Source organism: Patiria miniata, unplaced genomic scaffold, assembly GCF_015706575.1.
Source record: "Patiria miniata isolate m_02_andy unplaced genomic scaffold, ASM1570657v1 HiC_scaffold_20, whole genome shotgun sequence".
Taxonomy (NCBI): domain Eukaryota; kingdom Metazoa; phylum Echinodermata; class Asteroidea; order Valvatida; family Asterinidae; genus Patiria; species Patiria miniata.
The window spans coordinates 26,749,635-26,766,995 of record NW_024037059.1 but is presented as its reverse complement, the minus strand read 5'-3'; the positions used below and the strand labels follow the sequence as shown (position 1 = coordinate 26,766,995).

The 17,361-nt window shown below is 38.7% G+C and overlaps 2 protein-coding genes across 2 annotated transcripts; both read right to left on the bottom strand.

Moving 5' to 3' along the window:
- Nucleotides 1-3,056: 3,056 nt before the first annotated feature.
- On the bottom strand, nt 3,057-12,283 carry LOC119729379. Its single transcript, XM_038202002.1, has 8 exons — nt 12,128-12,283; nt 10,589-10,667; nt 9,634-9,733; nt 8,448-8,572; nt 6,722-6,956; nt 5,425-5,562; nt 4,353-4,460; nt 3,057-3,339 (listed from the first exon to the last, which is right to left on the bottom strand). Exons 1-8 carry the CDS (start codon nt 12,243-12,245, stop codon nt 3,259-3,261), a joined length of 984 nt encoding a protein of 327 aa, XP_038057930.1. The 5' UTR covers nt 12,246-12,283; the 3' UTR covers nt 3,057-3,258.
- A 483-nt stretch (nt 12,284-12,766) lies between these two features.
- On the bottom strand, nt 12,767-16,856 carry LOC119728777 (neudesin-like). The gene is made up of 4 exons (XM_038201158.1): nt 16,477-16,856; nt 15,390-15,450; nt 14,966-15,069; nt 12,767-14,357 (listed from the first exon to the last, which is right to left on the bottom strand). The coding sequence occupies exons 1-4, from the start codon at nt 16,720-16,722 to the stop codon at nt 14,217-14,219; spliced, it is 552 nt and encodes a 183-aa protein (XP_038057086.1). The 5' UTR covers nt 16,723-16,856; the 3' UTR covers nt 12,767-14,216.
- Between the last annotated feature and the right edge of the window lie 505 nt (nt 16,857-17,361).

Below are 17,361 nucleotides of genomic sequence, written 5' to 3'. Positions count from 1 at the left end.
TTGTGGTTCTGAAAATGTTGTTTTGACTAAAACAAATTTAAACAAAAAAGGGTAAAGTGGTGTCCAAGTTGTTATCATTCACACAAGACATTCTGGGTAGTGTAATGGGTAGCTTTGTTAGCTAACAAGCTGTGTTATTTACCGACAGGTTTGGTGAGAGTACATGTATGGGAGGGGGGTCGAAGAAATTCAGTTGATTCCTTGTATTAAGTAGTGCTAGTGCTGGGCATATGTACATGTAGTTATGCAGTGAATTATGATAAAATCCATGCTACATGTATACCCTTGGCCAGGTATCATCCAGCTTTGTACAGTTTCATATTGAATAAACCATCTTAAATTTGTGCGACTCAAACTGTTATTAGTAGTAATTGCTTACTAACAAGTACAACATGTTTACACTAATTCAGGCCTATTTGAGGTGCCATCCATTTTCATTATGAAGAAATTTGCAGGAAACAAATTTGTTACATGATGAAGATATTTATTTTCAAAGTGCTTGTAACAGTTCCTCTTAAAGGCTATATGAAAATATGGAGGTGTTTTTCAACAAGTACATGTAGGTATACTAAATACCTTTTACAAATAAGAAAAACACTGAGCAATCTTCAACTGGCAAACATTACATTTTATCAGCTGAAAATTTACTCTTGTTCCTCTGTGAAAATCAAAATACAAATCTGCAGTGTTGCTCTTGCATTGAGGGCAATATCTTTTAAAGTGAACTTCAATACATGAAATACAAGAAAAAATGTAAAGGTACCGTAACCTTTGATGAACTTTGAAAAGCTTTGCAGATTTATGTTTAGAAAATTGTCAATTTTAGTGGAATGGTGGAATCCGCCCCTTCAACTTTTTTTTTTTTTTTTTGCGACCCGAGCTGTCCTGACTTTTTAGCCTCGAGTCTTGCACATCTTTTGATACCAAATACATTAAGTTCGGACCGCGGGTTGTCGCGCAGCAAAAGTTTTTCTGCCGCTATGCGCTGTGAAAACTTAATTTCCCCTTAAACGTAGTGTACACAAAGCAGAATTACCATTGGTGCATATGAATAATTAATTTGCCATAATTCCAAAACCCTTTGACCTATAGTCATGAAATTTCTTGGGTATGTTTATATTTGTTCTATGCATGTACCGAGTTTCACAATTTTTCGTCACTCGATGGCCGAGATCTGGGGGGGGGGGGAAACGATGTGCAGAATCACACCCCCCCCCCCCCCTCTGCTGTGAGCTGGTCAAAATAACCCGGCCCTTTTAGGGTTAAAGCCGAAGCTTTGTGCTTTTCAATGATACCTTGGGTTCATTCCAGGGTCAGGCATCATGGAGCACCATTGTCTTGAAGTTGTGGTGCAAAAATGCAGTTGGTTCACTTTCATTCTGGCCTTCAGACAGTGTGTCTTTGTGGTCAAGAAATTGCATGAAACCAGAAGTTTGCAGGCTACACAGCATTCCAAGACTTCTGCTGTTAAGTGTTTTGGAAAGATTCCCATATCTGGCCATCACTTGTCACCCTGTGCACAAACCCTATGGGACTGGTCTGAAAATTCGTGTTTTCTACGTAAAAGTTCAAAATTTGTCCCTGCTAATTTTGACTTTTTAGGACATATTATCACTTTCTGTGAAAAATTACTGATGGCTAGATATGGGAATCTTTCCAGTGTTTTACTCATGATTCGTGAATAAAATCCATGAATAAAAAGCATGAAATCTGTGTTGATTTTGTTCAGCAGGAAAGTGAACCAACTGCATTTTTGCACCACAACTTCAAGACAATGGTGCTCCATAATGCATGACCCTGGAATGTAACCCAAGGTATCACTAAAAAGCACAAAGCTTCGGCTTTAAGATGATACCATGCTTTTTGCTGGTAAACATACAGTCTGGCCATAATAACCCTTTGAAGAAGGATTACCTTTTTTTTTTGACACCCTGTATTGAAAGCTTCATAAATACATGTACATGTAGGCCCAAAAAATACAGCCTGTGCATTCACAGTGTTGGGCATAATTTACAGCTGATATAAAGCACATATACATGTAACATTGCATAAGAAGACATCTCCAGTAAACTAGAGGTTGTAAGTTCAAGTCCCGTCTCAGAAAACTTTTTGTTTTCTTCTCTTCCCAATTGGCCTTTTATAAATAAAATGTCAGTGAATGTCAAAGCCCAATATGAACCAACTGAGTTGTTACTTGTTCAGTTTGAAAACTGTCTCTACATCAGGCACAAGCCGCCAGTAAAATGGTTTGGGCTTGTGGCCGTCATACGCACAGTTTTCATGGCAACATGTACCAAGCAATAATAACCCAAATATAAGTCATTAGCCCACTTGTCCCTCTACCGCTCCAAATCCCCATGGCTGTTACTCCATATACTAACCCAAACACTGTACTGTTTCATCGGAAATAAATACAATGTAATACAATACTGTACTAGTGCTAATGGGTCAAACAATAATTTAATTGAAGTATGGCTTGGCTCGTCTCAAATATATAAAATTCATAAATACCTAAGACAGTTTACCTATTCCTATTGGTCGAGAGCCCGTCACGTGGCCGGTCTTAAACGGATGATAAAGACATGGCTATAGCTGGTCTTAAACACTTTTCCAGTGTCACATGAAATTTGGACTCCTAAAAATCCAGTGCCTCTTACCGTTTTATTGGTTGAGCGTTCATAATACTCGCGTAGGCATGCGCAATACTACCAGTGAGTCAGTATTTTATAGTCCTAAATTCACAACGCAACGCCCCAGGTGCATTCTGCGCGACGTCGGGCAGTACGCGCGACACGCGCGTCAATCTCCTTATCAGGTAAGGAATTGTAGAGGGACATTCCATATAGTTATAGTCAGAGGGGTGTTTGATACAACATGAAGTAAAATTGTTGAGCAAAATAGTTAGCAATGTCTAGTTTTTGACTTGTTTTGACTTTTTTACCGAAAAGGTATTTATGAATGGAAATAAATGTGTGTTCGGTCGGTATTAAACACTCTGTTTAAGACCGGTTTGAGTCTGGATGGGCGATAATTACCCTCGGCTTCGCCTCGGTAATTATCGCCCATCCATACTCAAACCGGGTAATTATCGCCCATCCAGACTCAAACCGGTCTTAAACAGAGTGTTATAACACCTCCCGAACACACATTTATTCCCTTGATAAAACATATTTCTCCACAGGCTCATTTCGTGACTTCCCTTTCCCTACCCTCCCAAGCTCTACTTTCGATCTTGACTAACCGTTCTCTAAATTCACTTTAGCTCTTGAAAATCTTCCTTGGAGGACCATCATCTTCGAAATCTTGCCTGGCCGACTTCTCTTCGTCTTTCCGGAGGTCCTGGTTGGCAATGGGAAAAGTCTTTTACTTACTCATCAAATGACTCAGGAATTTTATTCAAGCCCTCCTTGTACATGTTAGTGCATGTACTGGAGAAATTTGTTCTGCTTTATATAAAGAAAATAGTTGTTAAAAAGGAAAACTAAGGACAATCCTACCCAAGTCCTGCAACAGGATATCATGAATGAGTAAATGGAAATAAAAGGAAAATATCAAGGCTACTAATCTTCATCTCCACTGGATAGAAGAAAGGATTTCTGAATGTCGTTAACCTTTTAGTCACTGTGGTGCCTGAAACCACCCTGCTTATTACCCACTGTAGCGCCCGAAACAGCTCAAGCACTCTATGGTTTTATTGATTTTTCAATGAATAAACACAATGTAACAGGTCTCTCTCAAATGACTCAAAGTTCCTACAGATTGTCTCGTGCATCGACATTTTGGGCATCAAATTTTCATAACTCTGCCGTATTTCGAAGAAATTTCGAGCAACACGCGCGTACATGTATGTTAAGATTATGTTGCACACTGCGTGCGCACAAACGTGATGGCGTTGAACATGCAGTTTTAATTGCAGATGGCATCCTATGAGAGAGATCTATACAATGTAGTACAAGTGTTAATGGGTTAAAAGACAAGGGCTATCAATTTCATGGAGAAAGGCCTGCTTAGCAAACTTATGTGCTTACAAAAACTTAGCAGAGTACCAGTCAGCAAACATATATACATGTATATCACATATGTTGGCTGGTAGCCTAAGTATTTTGCCATTAGCATTTTTTTTGTGCTAAGCAAATTTCTGTGCTTACCTACGCCATGAAATGTGACCTCATTTTTTCAACCGGTTATCAATTATTTGAATAAAATATTTTAATTTCTGTAAAGGCTGGTTCATAATATCAACAACAGCACTTTTCCATTTTCACTATTTACATGAATTTGCTTCCTTCTAAATTTCATGTGAACAGTTTCTTAGCGACCAATCACAAGTACATTTTTCAATACTTCCATACCTTTAAGACTTTGATTAAGTCATCCACAGCTGGCCTATCAGGAGGTGTTTTACTGCAGTGTATGAAGGCTGTGTTGCCATGGCGATCAACAACAAGATCCCCACCCATCTATGGCCAAGAGAAAAATAATAAATAACAATTTTTAATCAGAGACCACTGGAAGAGACATTGGAACTGATCAAATGAAATAATAAACTGATCAAAAATTAATATTTTAGCAACCCATTTCACGAAACAATGCGTTACTTACGCCATGCGTAGGACTTAACGCAACAAATTTATTGAGCAGCTACGCAATGATCGATTTCATGAAACTTGGCGTAGCTACGCAACGTTTAAAATAATCTAAACATCTTGGACAAGGATAATAGCGTTTACAACGGCTGTTTGTGTGTCGTTTTGTTTGTTCATGAAACAGTTGTTGAATCATCCGCCAGCCATTTTGAAAACATTTTGTATGACTTTCTTCGGAATCATGCGGCAAACTCTTTTCCAAGTAAGTTAGCAATTCTTTTACTTCAAACACTGTAAGTGTCTTGTGTCAACCGTGCAATCACAGGCTCCACGACGATCACGATTTGCCGGTAAAATAGGTCATTTTCCATCACTACGCCACAACATACGCCGCCTAAAATGATTGTGCAAGTTATGCCATAAAATGTTGCGCAAGTCGTGGACTTGCGCACTATGAAATTTTCCGTGAAATTGTCGTAACTGAAATATTGCGCAGTAGAAATGATACGCAGCTTTTGCAATAAATTTTGGCACAAGTGGACTCATGCCATTGCATAAAGTTTCATGAAATTGGCTGCAGGATCTTACATTCCAAAATTTTAGGATACTCCTCAGAAACTGAGGAGGTTTTTGAATTCAAGGAAATGATGGAAATTTGTGGATAAAAATTGGAAAACTTTGCAAAATTACAACAAAGTTTGGGATGAAAATGACACAATTTTGAAGGAAATAGAAGTTGAAGGTTCTATGGCCCAGAGTCCCCTGGAAACCAAACTTCTTCATACTGTTGTTGTTTTTTTTGTTTTTTTTAAATTAGGCTAATATAAAGTAATAATACCTGAGTTGGATCATCCTCTATATTTTCCAATTTGGAAGGAAGTGTCCTTCCGGACGCCTTCATCTCGGCGTAGTATGTGATGGTGCTAGTGTGCCACACCTTGGATATCGAACGGCCCAGACCCATAGCGGAATACACCTACATTGGACAGGAACACATATCAAAATAAGGCCAAAAAAAAAAAATCTCCGGTTTCTGGTATGGAGCTTGTCCAAAAAGTGGTCGGCGACGCAACTTTTTTTTTTTTACCTGTTTTTTTTTGCTTCAAATGTCGACTGATGACTGCAAATGGTGCCCGACTAAACTTAGTGCAAATATATGGGAGTCCAGAGAGGCCACATAAAGCTTATTCTCGATCATAACCCCATCTAAAAACACGTTAAAATTGTGCAGCAGCAGGATTCCAGTCAAACCAGTGAGTTTGGCGGTTTTGAGACATCATCTTTCATTGAAAAAAAACTTTTTCATTTTGCCGACGCGCATGGCTACGGCTACGCACGCGCATACCAGAAACCGGAGACTTTTTTTTTTGGCCTAAGGTTCAGGAGTAAATTAACAAAATGGTAAAATCCTGAGTGGAAAATAAGAAGGACTGTATTAAGGACGTAACATCAGTTTTTAAACAGTCGACCCTTCCCCAAAATTTTCATCCAAATTAAACTGAAGGCCATCTCTTACAGAACCTGTTGTGTCCTCAGTTTTTTCCACCTTAAAATTCTGTTTGCCATCAGTTTTGACACATAACAAATCTTTAAGCTTAAGTCGGTTTTTTTTGGACAGTTTAAAAAACTACAATCGTGCTTGAATATACACATTCAAAGGAATGAAGAAGTTTTTCCCACAGCAGAAATAGCATACTGCACTCTGCATTTTGATAAATAACTCAGTCTGACGTCTATATGCTATATTCTGTCGTTGGAGTTCCTTTTGATTTGTTTTCCACTGTACCCGTTACTTAAAAGAAGCTCTGGCAAACTCGTGACTCAATTTGTTTGGCTAGTTAGCAAATGGGAGAGCAGCTATAGCAGAATCCAGGTATGTGATCACACTGTACACTCCCAAGGCCCCCTTCAATGGAGAAACTATTGCGCTTGCTATTGTACAAAGCAACTGCCAAGCGACGGATTATCCATACAATACATATAGCTAACCAATGCTTTCGCCATTGAAGGGGCCTTCGTGATAGTATTGATATCGGGCCCGGATTGGACTATATGCAAATGTATGCTTACTCTAGATGAGAACACGTCAAGAACATACACATCCATGTTTTGAAATTCTCCCTTTGTCCCTGTACCTTTCGATCCTCGTCCACAACCATGTCAAATGGGCACCCGGTGATCCCCAACCACTGTAGAGCGCCCTCTCGTGAGCCAAACGAGACAACCAGGATGTGGCCTCCCCAGCGGGCGATGTCCTCAGCACGTTGCTGGAGTTGGGCCACGTGGTCGCGTCACGGTAGTCAGGCAAAGTGGCGCAGGAGGACCACGATGACGTGTCCTTTGGATAGGTAACTCCCAATTGTGCTTGGTCTATGGGAAGTTTTTTTTTAAAATATCTGTTTTATGCAAAATCATAATTACAGAATATGTGCAATTGAACACACAAACAAATTTTGGCCAAACGATCTACCGTAGTAGAGGGGTCAAGAAAATTCGAGAAAAATTCCTGCTCCAAAGGAACTAATATGGATTGCTTTTATATGATTAACATTATTCAAATTAGGTTTTGCCCTTCACCGACGTTTAAACACTGTATACTCAGTGTGTTACCTCCCGAGTGAAAGATGGAAAAAATCACTCGGGTGGGACTCGAACCCAGACCTACTGCTTTCTAGTGCAGATGTCTTACCACTCGACCACCGAGCTAACGGGATCGGTTGGCTGGTTCGAATCTGATGTACATAGCAGCGGGTACCGCATAAACTATGCGGTACCCGCTGAATAGTTAACATTATTTTTATTTAGGTCACATTTCATGACATATTACGGACCTTTCAAATGTTATTTCTTTTGGAGTTCCTTGTCTTCAGTCATACCATGTTTGAAAATGTTTCATTTCATGATTTCCACATGACAAGACAGCTAGCAACTTAAAAGTTTCCACATTCAATACAAAATAAATTTGTTTGAATTGTGTCTCTTTATTAGTAAAAGTCTCAACCTTTAAAACGTAAGTAACAATTTATTTTACAGGTCTTGAAAGGCAAGTTATTACTAAGAATATTGGCAAGGTGTTATGGCAACACTTATTAAGTTGAATAAGATGTCACCTGTTTACGGATCCAAAAGCTAAATCGCTCATGTAAGACCTCATCAGTAAAACATAATGGGTAATTCCAGCATTACGAAAGAAAGTGTAATAATAATAATAATAATAATAATAATAATTTGGGAGGCTATCATCCTTACTCGCAGCTGGTATGCTGAATTGCGTAGGACGCGGCTACAACGTGGTCAGGCCGCTGGCACGTAAAGGCGCCTATGGCTGCCGGCCACATCGACCCATATATGACCACGGAACACAGCCTGAGATCGAAAGTGTTTGATTTTTCCGGAGGGAGGAAAACCGAAGGGCCCAGAGAAAAACCCACGTGGCACTGGAGAGAACCAACGCACAACTCTACTCACATGCGATCCGCGGCCAGGATTCGAAACGTGGTCACCTTGGTGAGAGGCGAGCGCTTTACGCACAAGCCACCCATGCCACCCCTTACGTGACACAGCCAATTTGGGCGTGACACAGCCAATTTACCAAGATGTCTAATTGATGAGTCAAAGAAATGACCCAAAACTCTTAGTCAGTAATCTCCTTGACCATTACTGGATGATGGATGTGTAAGATTTGAAAAATACATTTTTAGGTTTATTCACTAAGCTCTTAAAAGCTCCGTCACGGACATTACAGAGCTTGGGGTTTTGTATAACTAGGCACCTTCCAACTTTTAACATTTATGTATGCATTACTTGAATTTTCACTAGGTTAAATCCACACTGCACAGAGTTTGGAGTCAGGGAACCCACCTGCCTGTTCTGGCGTCTTTTAGCTCAATGTCACATGGTCCCGGGGAGCCAATAGATAGGCTGGATTGGGCTTCACCCTTCGATAGTTGTGATTCCGTGTCTTTGAGGAAGGCATTCCAATCACTCTGCACAATTTGATAAGATAATACAAGGAAGCTAATTTCCATGTTCAAAAACATATTTGGTCTGTTGGCAGTTTCTGCAGTTTGCCATTTAAAGCTAGAGTCCATCATTTGCAGCCATCCGAAAAGTAACTGGCGTAATTATTGTTGAAAAATAAACTTGGTTGAAAGATAGTAAGGGAACTAAACTCCCTGTGAAATTATTCTTTCTGGGAAGCTGTCATTTTGAAGTAATCAACGAAAGAAGGCATTTCCAACGGTGATTCTTAAGAAGCACCGTAGGAAAATTTAAATTAGTAGTTCGTTTTGTTATTCAGCTCAGCGCGCACAAGTATTGGAACGACGCACACACGCGCGCGGTTGTTATAATTCGTCGGATCAGTGCGCGATGTCGCGTATAGCTGCAATTCAAAACAATTCAAAACATGATTCAGTAACTTTTGATTTGAAATTGAGATCTTAGAATGCTGTTTTTCTCGGAATGTACAGCTGAAGCTTAGCTGAAACTTCATCAGGTTAGTTGCTCAGTATCCTTCATTAGATTTTGAACTCTTTTGTTGCTTCAAAGAAACAAATGCACAAATGACATGATGGACTGTAGCTTTAAACAGCCCTGGTTGGACTTGAGCCACATTATTAGAGGCAACTATTGACCAGTGTTATAGTCGTGTCTGTCACAAGCATCACAAGTCCTCCCAAATATTATAACAAGTGGAGTGTCATGGCCTAGCGGTTAAGAGCACCTGACTCATGCTCTGGTGTTTCAGAGGCAGCAGTGGCATGGGTTCGAGCCCGGGTGTGGTCCATCAGAAAGTCCTTCAGACTCCAGTCAAACCACTACATTTTCAAATGAACTGTTACAAAAGCATTCCTTTGTCATTGTTCATCCCGTTACTTGTGACTGGACTGATGAAAGGACTTGTGACTGGTCTCGTGAAAGGACTTGTGATGGACTCGACTACAACACTGAGCTGAAGACTGTTTGAAAAACAAATATTTTTTTCATTCAATATTGGGTTGTGCCCTTTCACAGACGTATTTGTTTCTTAACTTCCTTACCATACCTCTAAATCATCCAGCTCTTCAACAGCATTCTGGATTTCTTGATATCGGTAGAAACGTCCCAGCACTTCATCCAAGGCCTTCCTTGTGATGACTCCCAACCTTTAGTTTGTTAAAAAAGGAAAATCATGTTGAAAATTGAAGGTCAGAATTCTAAACACGCAAAGTCCATGTAAGGTTCATCATGTAGTAACCTTCCCCATTAAAGTTAAATTAAAGTTGTATTCGCTATTCAGTGTTCCAAACTGAAATTCCCCAGGTCAATTTTTCAACAAGGATCAATAGCTCAATGAATACATGTTGTAGTAATGACAGGTGCTGACTTTTAATGAGCCTCTCCTCTAAACAAAGATACTGTAAAATACAAAGACTGCAAACATACAAGATCACTACACCAGCATTCAAATCTCACCAGCCAACCGATCCTGCAAGCTGGATGGTCGTGTGGTAAGACGTCTGCGCTAGAAAGCAGAAGGTTGTGGGTTCGAGTCCCAACTGAGTGATTTTTTCCAACTTTTCCTTTAGAGAATAACACACTGAGTATACAGTGTTTATACGTCGGTGAAGGGCAAAACCTAATACTGATTTACATCACCCGGACGCAAATTCCATCTTATGAATAAATCTCACTTTTGTTGATTTTCTCTCATTCCTTTGAAAATACCTCCTAAATTTAGATTTACTGGATCAAACAGATATTGAAGCTGCCTCCAGTACCACAATGCTCAAAAAGATATAGTTCTACTCGTTTTTTTTTTCTCATTTCAATCTATGCAATTACATGTAGTGTAACACTAGTTTTAAACTCATTAGACCCTGTTCGGGAGGATTTCCAGCAAAAATGCCCGGGGTTGCAAGGCATTAATTATTTACATTTATTTAGGAATTCCTCTTTTTAAAAAAAAAGGCACTGTGTAAAAGCAGTATGAAATAGAACAGTATATAATGTATATTTACCTCAGAAATGCTTCGCAGTATAAACCTATACTGGCTCCGAGTGCATTCACATTGCTTGATGCAAAGTCTTGCAGTGAATCTGGAATATTTGGCACAGAGAAGCACAGACAATGAAGATCAACAAACTTCAAACAGACAGATACATTATAATTACATTTTGATATAAAACAAAAACACTTGTGCTCCTGGTTCGATTCCCGTGGATGTTCGGTAAGCAAATATCTGATTAATAACAGACAAGGGTACAGAAGGAAGAGGTGAGAGTCAAGGAGAAAAAGTCGAGAAACAACGACATAGGACGTACATGTGTAACTTTTTGACGCTTCAAAATTTATATAGCGATGCCCGTGTACTGAAATCTTTCCACCAAACTTACCAAATACCACTTTAACAATTTATTATTAACCACAATTTGAATGTTGACCCTGTTGTGCCCATTCTTGAAAATCACGCATTCTTAAGAATGTGCATGCACATTCTTAAGAATGTGCAACTGGATCCTTGCGCAATCTTCGCAAAAAATAACTCTTCCAGATTGAGCGCACATTCTTAAGAATGTGCGACAAGATAACGGTCTTGTCGATGCCGAGCACCGGCTGCGCTTGGCAAGTCTAGCTGCATCCTCGTTCACTGATTCTCAATAATTATACTGTTGCAACGCAAGGCGCTGAAAAGTAGAGTGAATATGATAAGTATAGGCGTATTGATATGGTGGGGGGGGGGGGGGGGGGGACCGGGAAAAAATAAGAGACATAATAATTCTAGTGGAAAGAATTCTGATTTTTGGGATAATAAAAGGGGGGGGGGGGAACGTAAGAATGAAGAATGTGAAGAATGAGAAAGAATACTGCGACATCCCATAGTGCTAATGCTATTTCCCATTTAAATTGCCACCAATTTATTGTTTACACCCCACCATTACGTCGCAGAGCTGGATTCTATAGTCAAAAGAGCAATTTTGGCAGCTTCTGGACATCGTTTTTTTTTCGTGGCATGCATATATGATACATACAGGGACTTGTAACTTGTCTTGCCTAAACAAAGCACTTCCCAGACTAGTTCCCAGTCCTCCGTTATTACAAAACTTCCCATTATAGTGGGCAGAAAAAAGCAATAATAACAGGTTTAATTTGATTCAAATTATCGTAGTTATACGAGTACAGAAGCATAGAACATTTTCTTTCCTCTTTATATGAATTGTTTCCTTTTAGTTTTAACCGCTATACATTTCATTTAACATAATTATGTCGTGCAATGTTTGTTAAGATTGCACAAAATTCATAAATTGTGCACGTGATATTCCCACCCAATCTTAAGAATGAGCGCTCATTCTTAAGAACGCGTGCTCATTCTTAAGAATGCGCGCTCATTCTTAAGAATGCGCGCGCATTCTTAAGATTGCGTGATTTTCAAGAATGGGCACAACAGAGTCATTGGCAGGAGGGCGCTCTCTATACTTTTTGACAAGTTATTGTTTTATTTGTTTAGCCATTCTACCTCCATGGTTTAGCTAACCCCTGAAAATTACTCCCTGCATACCTTTTGCTTGTTTTCTGGCGGATTCCAAAAGCCTGGCCACTTCCTTCGTAAGACTATGCAAAACATTTACCACCAATGATTTGTCGACGGTGGCATCTTCGTCATTTTCACCTGCCATTTGTGGCAAAGTTTTGTCTGTGAAGCCGCTCTGTAGCAACCTCGTATCCAGGGTGTCGAACAGTACGCGCCCACCACTACCTGCTCTCATTGGAAACGCGGTTGGAAATAAAGTAAGCACTGGGGACGAGGTTGGCTCTGTAGTTCTTCTCTTCGTTTTTTTTTTAGTGAAGCGCCCTCTTGTGACAAGGCATAGTCTTACGTTAAAACTTTTGAGATTAAAAGGCTTGCTATGCCCCATGTTCTTAAAAAAAAAAGCCCCACAAATTTCTGCAGACGAATTTTTAGCCAAACGACACTACTTAAGTCCAATTTTGGTTGTTTACAAACCTTAGAAAAAAGGGCTTTCATTTTGCGCACAAATTAACCCGCCCTACGATCGAGAGTCAAATTTTGTGAAGAAATAACTGATTCAACAACTAAACGTCCCTAGAATGTTTTCGTTCGACGTCTCATTCAAAAGTGAATAACTGTGTCATAGTGACCAACTAATAAACTCAGGAAATCATTCATCTACAATTGTCAAATTTCAGAATTCATTCCCCATCAGTTTAATATTACGAAAACACATCAGCAGTCGTAATTATACCGATTGCTCCTCACATATGTATAAAAAAAAGGTTTACAAAAGTAGCTGATAATAACTTAAGTGAATACAGAATTCCATGTACACATTGAATAACTTTTAATATATTTTCAGTAGGAAGGCGCAGGCTAGATCATTTACTAGTACTTCATTTTTGTATGACTTCTCATAAACAGCCTTATCAGTAAAACAATTTATGTTGTGCACAGATACTAAATGAGCAGTAACTGTTTACAAATGTTTACAACAGAACAAACATAAACATCAAGTTGCAATGTCTCCTTGGTCTTGGTGTTCGATAGATTGAGAAGTTTAATGGTATAACTTAAGAGGACTGACTTTTTTATCGGAAGTTATACAATTCCAACAGTGATGATTCCCAACCAGCACCAAAATCTCAACCACCACAGCAGTAATTTTCCACCGTTTTAGTTATTTCTAAGAAAACAGTTGAACACTTTACCAAGGCATTTATTTTCCTCCCACTTATCTTCATGATTCAGCAGCATCATTAAGCTGGCTGGATGGAATATACATATAATGTTCATACAAATGATAAAGAGCCATGGCATGGTCAAAGCAAACACAAGAGACTGAGTTTTGTCCAATCTCATTGCAATTACACAATGAATATGAGATTTAAAGTATATTTGGTTTACACAATAAGTTAATTGAATCCTTCAAAATATACATGTTATCAACAAGGCACAAGTTTTGTGATTAATTTGGGTATAAAAAAGGCAGTAGGTGTCACATTATATATTCAAAACTTCTACTTAAGGCACTACACAGTGTATATCTTCACTCATTTCAGGTTTATTGGGTGTAGAAGAGGGGAGAAAAAAATGTAAGATAATGAAGATAGAAATTCATGTGAAACAGGAATATCGAGAATGATGATCAATCGAATTTAGTTGACGTTAAAAGTTACAATGGATACATTTAATTCTAGAAAATAAATAAGAGCTGGAGTTAGACACACTTTTCAGGTGTTGTTTTTTTATTCATTAGAAAAAAAAAGGAATACACGTGTAAAAGTAGTCCCAACATTTCTAACAGCCTCAAACTCACTAATTACAAGACAAAAATATTACAAAGTACAAAATAATCATCAAAATTGCAATGTCACTGGATACTTCAGATGCAGAACTACCAGGGATGAAGTCGAGTCCATCACAAGTGCAGTCACAAGTAAATCACAAGTCCGGTCACAAGAAACAGTAGATGAACAATAACAAAGGAATGCCTTTGTCAACGCTCATTGGAACAGCTTAGTGATTTGAAATGACACTGGAAGAGTTGCAATGATGGACTTGCAGGCACTTGCAGGGACTTGTGATAGACTCGACTACTTCCCTGGGAAACCAGCCAGCTGGGAAGCGTACGTTATAATTCCGTCCTGTATAGTGGCTCTGCATCCATGTCAACGGCTGTGAAGGACATATGACCCACAACAGGGTATTTGGCCATGTACACCTCCCTGAAGACTTTATCCAGCGAGTCGAGTTCTTCTTTGGAGAGGCCGGTCTGCCAGAAAGAGCAAAAGAGAAAAAATGTCTGAAATTATAACAAGATTGAGACCTTTCTGAGACCTGTTTAGACTTCTTTATATTATCTTTTAAAAGTTGTTGTTTTTCTCCAAACAAATTTTCAATTTGCATGTTTTGTTTTAACAAAAAAAACACCTACCTTTCCCACTTTTTGGCACCTGCAAACCTCTGAAAAAGGGCTTTAATTTTGCAGACAAATGAATTGAGCCGAATTATTGTCTGACAGCTAATAATTTGAATTTTGTGAGGAAATAATTCAATAGCTAAACATTGGTGATTTTTTTCAGTCAATGTCTCATCCAAGAGTGAATAACTATTATATTGCTTAGCTAGGGAAAAAGCAAAGGAAACAAAATGTATATATTGATTTTATCCATCCTGTCAATGAAATTTTTGCTGTTGGATGTTGTAGGAATAAAACAAAATTTAAAACGTAATTATTGTCTTCAGCCAAGTGCTTACCAGCTTCAACTAAGGGGAGCCTTTTACATACACTGGATTCAGACCTTCAATGTAAAAGTAATGAGTCATTCAAATTTAAAAGACTGAATACATAGAATGGAGAAGACAAAAACGTTCCCTTACAACATCTGCAGTAAGGTCTTGAGGGTCCAGTGACATCTTAGCAACTGCTCTTGTGCAGTCCTTGCCCGCCAGAGGATTGTATGTGGCTCCTTTCCCATAGAATTCTAGACCAAAAAGTAGAAAGTTCTGATTCGGCACACTTAACATTCTGAGAAAATTGCACATATATAATAATTCTAAATGGCTGTGCCATACCTTGTGATATTTAGGTCAGTGCAATTAACCGTACCTGGGAATTTTCATGGTTTGGTATAGGCCAATGTTTGTTGTTGTTTGAACGAGTCCAAATTATATATTCATCTTATCTTTGTATCTGCATATCAAATCCTTGAAAATACAAATACGTGTTTATATGACTAACTGTTGAATGCACTAATGTTTGTATGAATATTCAATAAATTAAAAAAAACATATACAGACTTACCCTTCCCTGATGTTACATCAAAGACAACACCTTTCACAGCCAAGTAAATTGGCCTACCTTCCTAGGGGTAAAATATAAACAAAAATCATAATTTCAAATACACAATTTACTATTTAAAGTAAAAGGTAATAATTTTATATACAAGTTTTACAATGATTGCTTTTGTTGTTTTTCAGAAATGGACAAATTTGGGGTAAGTATTTTACATCAAACATCGTTCCACTGACCTATTTAAAGTTTTGTGTAATCATGGAGGCCGAAAAAACAATGGGAAGAATTCCATACATCACTAATTTTTTCCTACTACAGTGACTGACATGTATGATGTATATTTATCAGCCATCAGAAAGTACAACCTGTCCTATAAAAAATTAAAGCAGGGAACTTTTAAGGCATTTTGAATTGATTTACTGAGAAAACACGACATACAGGGTGGCAACTGTTATTCCGAGTAACTAGGACTCTATGAATCGCTTTTTTAACATTGTCCAAATGTTAAAAAAGGGATTCGTAGAGTCCTAGTCATGCTAGTTACTCGGACGAGGCAACTGTCGGTAATCCTTACTTTTAGGACCCCTTTCCTATATAAGGTTAAAAGACTCACCAAAACAGCTGACTATGACACTCAAAAGTGACATTCTGATATTTATTGACACATTTGAACATTTGGCAATGACACCTCTTGAATATCAGCAGGTTTGATTTTGTAGAAAGAGGGCAGGGTTTTGATTTACACTGTATGAGGGGTTAAAGACGACGATGACAAACAGAAAATAAATTTAAAAAGCAAGATGGCGAACTGCAAAAAAAGGTAGGAAAGTCACATTTTCTTTGAAAGTGCTTTCAAAATTATAACTAACATGAGTTTGTCTGAAGAAAAAAGACTTCTTTAGCCTGCAAAAGTCACTTTGGTACTGGACAGTCATCTGCAAAAGTCAGTTTTGAACAGAACTCGTACAAAATAGAGGTGTCCTAAAACTAAAAGTAAGGATTACCCAACTGTCAAGTGCTTTGCTACTTAAACATAATTTATCCAAATGGCTAAAAATAACGTTATACACCCACACACACGACTGATTTTGCTTACAAAAGATCCATCATAGACTGACAGGTCTTCATCAGTGAAAGCACGCATCGGCTTCTCTTGAAACTTCAAGTTCATTTTGTTTTCATGTTCATCATGTTCATCATGTTCATCGTCGTCTGCTGTCTTTTTTGCTGATGTGTCTTTCTCTGAGTCTGAGGCCAATGCATTTGGAAAGATCATGCAAACTAACAAACAAAATAAGACAACAAATGCTGGCGATGTATTCGACAAAACCCGTAGTTCCATAACTGAAGAAAAATAACACAAAGTTGAAAATAAACAGAACTTCCAGACGTAAATTTGGACCAGGCTGATCTTGGCACGAAAATCGGGCCGGATTTTCGGCTGGCCGGATTTTCGGCTAGGCACTATTTTTACGGCGGCGCACCGCCGTGAGGATTAATTGCCACTACGGTGGCCCTAAACAGTCATTGCAAATGCACATTAGGAGAAAACGAATTATAAAGGAAGTTCAACTTCTTATCACGGTGGATTACCTTAAATAACTGAAAATGTTGTTTATTCGACTCTAAAGTAAATCGTAATGAAGACTGTGGCAATTGTTTTTCACAATTGGGAATGTTAATGTTATAAATGTTAACGTTACTGAACTAAGGTTCTGCCTTATAGCCGATGAGAGGGCGCTATATCCGCCAGACTACTCCTTGAGTAGTGTTGCGTTGCGGGAAGGACCGGGTCCCATGCATGAGTCCCGGGGGGGGGGGGGGGTTGCCTGATTTCATATCTTTCTTTCCTGTTTTTGCAAAACTTTCCATTTTTTTCATAGAAATTAATACTCATAAGGCCTGGCCGTGATCATCTTTTCCCAAAATACATGGTTGTTTAGTGCCCTCTACGATACTTTTATGACACGTACGTACACAG